Source organism: Pholis gunnellus (genome assembly GCF_910591455.1).
Source record: "Pholis gunnellus genome assembly, chromosome: 11".
NCBI lineage: Eukaryota > Metazoa > Chordata > Actinopteri > Perciformes > Pholidae > Pholis > Pholis gunnellus.
Window position 1 is genome coordinate 631,819 of NC_136538.1, and position 8,793 is coordinate 640,611.

At 42.2% G+C, this 8,793-nt stretch overlaps 1 protein-coding gene across 1 annotated transcript; it reads left to right on the top strand.

Moving 5' to 3' along the window:
* Nucleotides 1-5,920: 5,920 nt before the first annotated feature.
* Nucleotides 5,921-7,576, top strand: LOC306703467 (E3 SUMO-protein ligase ZBED1-like; the record flags this gene model as incomplete). Its single annotated transcript, XM_079169446.1, has 2 exons — nucleotides 5,921-6,350; nucleotides 6,549-7,576. The coding sequence occupies 2 exons, from the start codon at nucleotides 5,921-5,923 to the stop codon at nucleotides 7,574-7,576; spliced, it is 1,458 nt and encodes a 485-aa protein (XP_079025572.1).
* Nucleotides 7,577-8,793: the final 1,217 nt, after the last annotated feature.

Here is an 8,793-nt window from a genome sequence, read left to right on the forward strand (position 1 = left end):
TTTAAAAAGTAAAAGGTGTGTAAAATATAAAATTGAAACAAACAATAGATTGGCTGTTAATGTTTATTTTTGACCTGGCAATTAGTGGTTTGACATAAGAACCTGATAACTCCAGTTTCACTTACCAGCAAAAAGTGCAGTAAAGAGGCAACAGAACAAGGTCTGTTTTCTTTATTATTATGAGGCCTCAGTCTTTCACAATGTCATAAAAGAGCAACATATTTACTAAGCTATTGTAAAAGACTATGGCCAAATGTGAAAAAGAATACGAACCTTACAGTATCGGCAAAGCTTTTCAGATTGGAGAGAAAATGTTGCTGTTAGCTCATGGCTACACTTAGCAGTAGACTAAACTATTAGCATGATCTTCTCTCCATCTCTTTAACACATGAGTCTTCTGATGAGCGGTAAGCTGCAGCAGACAAGACGACTACAGTCAGCAGGAAGCTGAGCTCAAGCTGTAGCATTTGCTCTCCATCTCTGAAGCGCTTCACCGATATTATAGCTCGCTAGAGCCTCGAATCACAGTTCATCAACTCAAATGTATGGGAAAATATTTTTAAGTTGGAACCATAAACATGTGATTCTGGCCCCCTAACAACAGAACAAGATGAAGGTGATTGTTTGCCTCTGGTCCTTCCTTTGTTTGGCCTCCAGCTAACAACTAATGTAACCGTGGCGTTGGCATGAAAAGAGCTGATAGCATTTTCATTAACATTTTGAAACTAAACAGATTAAAAAGACAAAACATTCTGCATTAAAATGAAAATCTTATAATTGTCTCTATTTTTCTTATAATTACTTTATAAATACACAGTTCTCTTTCCAAGAAATTATTATTAAATTACCCAGCATCCAAGTCTTAGGGCTGTCTCAAAGCCCTCTCTGTCTTGCTTCTGGTTGAGAATTACAAAACACTATAGGACAAAAAATATTTAAATCAGCTTAAAAAAGTCGCAAATTGTATTTTCATAATGTTAACATCCTCACAGTTGCTAACGCCTACACATTTCCAGGAGGAAATGGAGGATGACCTCAGTGTCGTCAGCTATGACCGTGCTGACACAAACCCAGCGAGATTGAGCATTGAATCGAGTGGCCTGTTCCAAATACTACATTAATGTTCTGTTTGTCTGGCATGTGTTCACACGGGAAAAGTGTCAGTCAGTAGGTATAGTCCTACTAAGAAACACTTTGAGTGGCAGTACTCACAGACAGCAGGCTGCTCACAGGTGCAAAACGTTACATTAAACTGTAAATGTTGGTGAGACAGCTCCAAAAGGTACAGCGAACAGTTTGAAACAGTCTGACTGATCTTTCATAGCCACTGCTCTCGTAATGTTCGGTTTGATCGAGGTCTGCTGGTGCACATGTTGCTATTAAGTATGTTGATTTCTTGTATACTGCAGAAACAGCATGCTCTAATGAGCAGTATATATTATACACATGACAATAATATGTAGTATGGCATTGGAATACAATTCAGTTTAACTTAGTAAAACCTAGCCCTATTTTTAGGCCTCTGCTCAAAAATTGCATACCTATACCAAAAAGACTGTAGTTCTGTAACTACAAGGTCTATTTTAATAATGTTGATTTTATAATAACAGAAACACTTGTGAGATTTGATCAGATGTGCAAATATCAGTGTATATGTTACTGGTTAATACTAAATGAAGATGGCACACAGCTCACATTGAAAATGTTCAGGTTTGCCTGAAAAAAAAAGCACTTTTATTGTTATTTTGTTCTTGAAATGAGACCCTGGCTAGCCTAAAAACTCTCCCAAATCATAGCAGTAGTCTATTATTGTCTACTATTTGTGTTCATTCGTGTGAATCGCGTTGGACCCACCGGAGAGGGGGTGCGGCTTATCGCCCTGAAAGCCGTTCGACTGTCCGCCATCAACCATGGAAAAAATAACTTCTATTTCTGCCTAGTACGTGTTGTGGAAGTCCCAGATATCACGGGAAACTAAACGCTGTCATGTCTGGGTTCATAACATAGTCCGGAGGAGCTCCGTGGATTTCATCGAGCTGTATTCACTGTGTCTAGCAAGCCACACGTCGGCTGTTTACTACAGCTGTATGAACACTAAATAAACTGATTTGGCTGTGATTTAACGGCAATAAACCGACAAAAAGGGACTCTGAAATAACTACGTAATGATGCCGATTTGTACTTGTTTTCTCAATGGAGCTCGGATCGATCGGTGCTAGGCTATGTTAACATTGTAGCAGCTCCATATACACAATAACACAATAACGTCATCTAGACGTAAATACGGCAGCAATTATTCATTGTTTGTACCATATGGTTTACACACACACATTTGTACACGTAGTTTGGTCCGGTCTCTATTGATATGAGGTATCGTAGAGCTCTGGGTGAACACAGACGGCTACAGTATTTATTTCCTGATTCAACAATGGCAGGAGTCAGTGATGACTAGGGTTGGGTACCGAAACCCGGTGCCAATATGGAACCGGGTTTCAGCAGACACTGAATGTTATTAGATGTTAGTGACCTATACGCTGAAATTCACGGTAAACGCATTCAAACGGCACAGATCGGGAGCGAGCGAAGGACTTTGAAAGTTAGCGGAAAGATTTAACGTGAGACAACATCCGGTTTCTTCAGAGGAACATCCGATTTTCAGAATAAGATGCCAACAAAGTATGAATTAAATTCACATTAAGTATAAAACATGCTACCTGCATCTCGTGAGTTAAAGGGAAAATACACCTACATTGTGCGTAAGTGTGTCTTTATTCTTTGATCGCTGGGTAACCATCATCACCTCTGAGTTACAGCATTATATTGATGAACAGTAGAGCTGCATTCACATGCTCTGTCATGAAGACGACACACATTTAGATGAAACGTGCTGAAACATTGTATTCCTGTTGCACAGCAGTGGAACGTTTCACATGAAGTCACACACTGAGCACAGATAGTGAAGTGAAGTAAATTTGACTTGGCAATAAAAAAAGTATCGGTTCAGGCACCGTTTAGGCACCGGTATCGTTTTAAAAGTATCGTTTTAGCACCGGTATCGGAAAAAACCCAAACGATACCCATCCCTAGTGATGACAGGAGAAACATCTTAACGCTGGTAGGCTATCGCGCCACAGCGTCACGCGATTTTTTCGCCGAAGTTGAAAAATTTCAACTCACGCGTTTGGGGCGATCCAAACGCGCCATCGCAAATTCGCGTCACTCCAGTCTCATCGCGTCTGTGCATAGACTTTGTATGTAATCTACTCGTGCGAATAATTCGTGCCGCGTTTGGTGTGAACACGGCATAAGGCTGTGAACCATGGATGATTCTCGTCTGAGCTCCAGTCTTCATGTATGTATTGGAAGCTCAGCAAGCCTATGATTGGTCAATTTTAGAAAATGACACCATTTTAGACACGTCAGAGTCTTAGGAATGCCGTAGTAAAAGCCTGGTGTTGATTGACAGAGTCTTTAGCCAGTAAAAATCTAAAAACCGCTGCGCACCCCCAAGCCTAAAATTCCATTCGCCAAAAGTCTGACCCCTTCCCCCCAGGTCCCACAAGTTAGGTTGACCCCCCTTTCACCAGGAAACAGAGAAGAGAGACACATGACATACGTAGGAGCAGTGTTTAGCCGGCAAACGGGGAATTATGCCGGTCTTTTCAGGATTCAACTTAAAGGTAGGGTCCTGCTTGGAATTTCTCTCCGGTGAAGCGGTTTGTTGTTATGCCGTTTGTTTGCTCACAGCTCTGTACTGGTTTCACGGAGAGAAATTCTGAAGATATTTCTGGCTTCTGTGTCGAATGCTCATGCTCTGCGATGTATTGCTCGGCCGTGTAGCCGTTAGCTTTGTGATGGAAAAAAGAAGCGGAGTGCATAGCTTGCCGACTCGTGGCAACAAATGATGATATTGTGGTACATCTCCTAGTTGCTTGTATTAGCTGTGTATAGTTGTGTTTGGAGTGTGTCAAAAATTACTTACATGTTGTATTGCCCAGATGTTGCTGTTATATCTGGTATATAGCATGTGTGTAGCATTTATTATATTTGTTTCTGAAAAGTGCATTCTATGACACTCTCTTTGCTAAACTGTCTCGCTGGAACCCCAAATAGTCCTCGCTCGGTATCTAATGAAAGCTGTTTTTATTATTTCCTGCAAAGTTTGCAGCACGAGGGTACAAGCCTTTCACTGGTGTTAATATAGTGATATATACGCTTGTGTGGAGACTGATGAAAATGTCTCATTAAAAATTCAGTTTAGGGCATTAAAGAATGATCCATGTCATATCCAAGACAGATGCTACTGACCAAAAATGTGAATAATCTGAAAAGGCCAAGTCACATAAATCAAGAAATTCCAGTTCAAATATTTTCAGGCTTTAGATGAAATGTATCACTTCTTGATTAGACACAGAGTAACAGTGTGGTACTGTTTGTATCAGAGAGAGAGAGAGAGAGCCTTTTCCAACTGTAAAACAGGCAGCGAGGAGCTCTCTAAATCAACTTGCTGATCCGACAGCAGCCAGTCTCCTGGCGGACCAGACCCAAACCTATTTTGTGGAGTAAAGTGAAGCGGTCACAGTATGTGCTCTTCACTGCCACATCACACTAAAGAATCAATATTCCACCGGAGGGGAGATGTGTGCCGGTCCCTGATGTTTACTCACAGTGCAAAGAATAAGAGTAAGGGCAAGCGATGAGAGAGCACTGGAAAATAATACGGAGGCATGGAAAGTTCTAACGATTACCTCAGAGAATAGGAAGGAGAAAAGACAAAAGAACAGGAGGAGGAATTAGAGGTGGGAATATTTCAAGGAACATACATGGTTTTATAGGACACCAGGTCTGTCAAAAGGTTTTTAATTGGACCTCCTAGTTTTGGAATTAGTATTTTCTTGTTTTTTTCTTTACAAAATTGCAAACACCAGGAATATGTTAAATAGTAGATGATATGTAGTATTAGGTACATGTGAGCTGTAGATCATTAACATGACATCATGTCATTTAATTGAATACAAGTAATTAGTGCTGGGCGGTATACCGGTTCAACCGGTATACCGGTATTAATTTCCCGCACGATATGAATTTTTCATATACCGTCATACCGGAGCACAGCCTATCAACAACTGTCAATCTTCAGCAGGCAGCAAATTACATTGTTCGCCGCGGCTGGCGCCGCAGTCGGAGCTAGTTCTATTAACTGTATTGAGAGGGACCCTTGATCATGGTTCTAAATTTATAACACAACAATGAATAACCCACAACTAACGCTATTTAACAGGGCAAAACACCACGACACAACAGTTTGTGACACAGAAAGAATTTGTAACACTAATAATTGTACATTTATAAAATTACACCGCCGAACTGCATGCTGGGTACAGCTTGCCAGCTAGCTAGCACAACCTTCTATTAACAGCTAGAAGAAGCTCCGCCATTACAGTAACGCTGCATTAAAGAACATAAATTTGCGATGGAGGAGGAACAACGAGAGACTGGAGAGGCATCGATACAATTTGTGCCCAAGAGAGGAGCTGTGTCTGCTGTTTGGAGGTTTTTTGGTTTTGAAAAATCCGACGTAGATCAGAAGAAGATATATTGCAAACTTTGCCGCGCCGCTGTCGCTGCCTCTGGTGGCAACACTAGCAATTTATTTCATCACCTCACCCGAAAGCATCTGTTGGAATACGAAGAGTGTATGCGGTTACGGTCGTCAGATTTGAGGCCGTCAACCAGTAATGTCAGTGCGAGTGAATCAGTCAAGCCAAAGGGTCAGACATCCCTTCATGAGGCATTTGCTCGAGGCACTGCTTATGACAAAAAAAGCAAGCGGTGGCGTGACATTACAGACGCTATAACCATCCACCTCTGTAAGGACATGGTGCCGCTTCAGACAGTCGATAAAGACGGGTTCCGCGCAATGGTTAAAACTCTGGATCCAAGGTATGAGTTACCGGGGCGAAAGTACTTCAGCCAAACTGCGATCCCAAATTTGTACGAGCAACACCGAAGCAAGCTGGAAGCGGAGCTACGTACAGTCGCCTACTTTTCCACAACAGCGGACCTGTGGTCAAGTCGCACAATGGAGCCATATCTCAGCATTACGGTGCACTTCATCAGTGATGACTGGGAGTTGCGCAACCACTGTTTGCAAACGTCATATTTCCCGGACGACCACACCGGAGAAATAATTGCACAAGGCTTGAGAGAGGCGCTTGATTCCTGGAGACTGAAAGAGGAGAGGCAGGTGGCCTTAACAACTGACAGTGGAGCAAACATCGTGAAGGCAGTCCAGCTGAATCATTGGAGAAGACTCCAATGCTTTGGACACAGGCTTCACCTTGCCATAGGTAAATATGAATATTTGTATTAATTAAACAATTAGTTTTTTTGAAAGAATTATATTATTAATAGCCTAAAAGTAGTAAATATTTAAAATGGTGTGATGTTTTAAAAAATGGATGGTGTTTTTACTAACGTTTGAATTATCAGAATATAATATTTCTTAAGCAAAGAAGTAGTAAACATTGTGTTTGTTGGTTTTACAGAGAGAAGTGTAAAAGATGCCCGTATAGAACGTGCAGTCGGTGTGTGCAAACACATTGTTGCTGCCTTCTCGTACTCCTGGAAGAGGAAGAGGGACCTGGCCATTGCTCAGGCTGAACTTGGCCTGCCAAAGCACCAGCTCAAAACAGAGACGCCTACTAGGTGGGGATCGCGACAAAAGATGATCGAAAGAGTGACTGAACAGGAGAGAGCCATAAATCAGGTGTTGAAAGCTGACAAGAAAACAAGGCACTTGGTGCCCAGCTGGCAGGACATGGATGTGCTGGAGTCAGTAAACAAGGTGTTGAGCCCACTTCAGGAGTTCACAGATGCCTTGTCTGGTGAACGCTATGTTAGTGTCTCATACCTCAAGCCAGTACTCCATCTGTTCAATGAAACCATTCTTGCTGAGGGAGAAAATGACACTCAACTGACCAAGGACATGAAGACAACCATTCTAGCCTACTTGAATGAAAAGTACTCAGATCCTGGCACAGATGACCTGCTAGACATGGCTTCTCTTCTTGATCCCCGCTTCAAAACTACCTACATCAAGATTGAAAAGGTTGATGAAATCAAAGCTAGAGCAGTAGATGAGATCAAGTCACTGCTGACAGAGCAACAGGCAGACACCACTGGCACTCCATCAGCTCTCCCAAAGGCTGTAGCGGTAGCAGCTGAACCTGAGGTCAAAAGAAAGAAGAGTTTGGCCAGCTTTTTCAAAAAGCAGGGCAGCAGCACAGTTCAGAGGAGAGCAACTCTCTCAGACGAGGAGATCAAAGTGGAGCTGAGAAGCTACCTGAAGGCCGTGGAAGTCGACAGTGACACTGACCCATTGCAGTGGTGGAAATGCCACCAGGCAAATTTCCCTCGTGTAGCAAAGCTAGCCAGGAAGTATCTGTGCATTCCTGCCACCAGTGCCCCATCTGAGAGAGCTTTCAGCACCGGTGGGAACATTGTCACCTGCCACAGGTCCGCACTGAAACCAGATGCTGTGGACAGGCTGGTTTTCCTGGCACAGAATTTGTAATGTTTCAATTACCTGTATTTTTGTTCTAAAACCTGTATTTGCAAGGGTCAGGTAATGTTCATAATGGTTCCTGTATGTACCAAGAAAAGAAAAGAAAAAATCTCTTTGAATACTTTGCGTATTTTAGGTCAGTTTATAGTGTTTATATAACTATTTTAAAATATTTTGTTTTGAAAATGAAGCCATGTTTAAATTGTTGCCATATCTATTTATTTTTAAGTTCTGTTTGACTACGTTGTAGTTTGCACATTAAATGTTTTTTACATTCTGCAACTGTTTCATGCATTCTGATTCCTTCATATATTGTAACATTTTTATTTATAACTTTATAACAACTAACAACCCACAACTAACGCTCTTTAACAGAGCAAAACACCACGACACAGTCTGTGACACATAAAAATTTGTAACACTAATAATCGTACATTTATATAATTTCACCGCCGAACTGCATGCTGGGTACAGCTCACTCGCCTGCTAGCACAACAGTCTGCTAACAGCTGGGAGAGGCTCATCACGTGAACAACGTTACATTAAAGAACAGAACAGATTGATGCAGGATGAACATAGACAGACCGGAGATGCACAGACAGAGATTGACACATATGCAACGCTGATTACGTTTAATGTGTGTGGCATTTGTAATAGATGTACGTTGGTATATAGAGGGTGATAAGACGCTGTAAAGGGAGGGACTAAGGACCCAGGGGAATGTAGGTGAAGGAAAGCGGAAGAGACGCCACACGAACAGCTGTTCACCGCTCGTCACGATCCTGTAGACCAGAGATTCTCAACTGGTGGGTCGCCGCGGACCCGTTTTCAGCGGGTTGCGGGCCTTTGCCTTATGCAGCGCACTCATTCACGCTCCTTTCCAGCATTTACGGCGCTTGTTAAGGCGCTTGTTAAGCGGTGCAGGAAAAACGCCGACCAATGCGTTGTAAATCACGTCACGTGATGCAGTTTAGCCAATCAAATAAGGGTATTCTGAAACGTTTCCTTACTCCAGTGAGATGTACCCACACCGTGACACAGGGAGGAGAGACTAGGAAAGACATCATAGAGCAGATCTCATGAGAATCTATGTGTGAAAGTCAAAAATCTCTGGTCGATTTTAACAGTTGAAATTGCTGAAAAGACCGCATTCATAAACCAGTGCTGCGAAAATGTGTTTCTCTCCCGCACACTTGGCCTTATGGTGAGGTGTATGAGATCGAAAA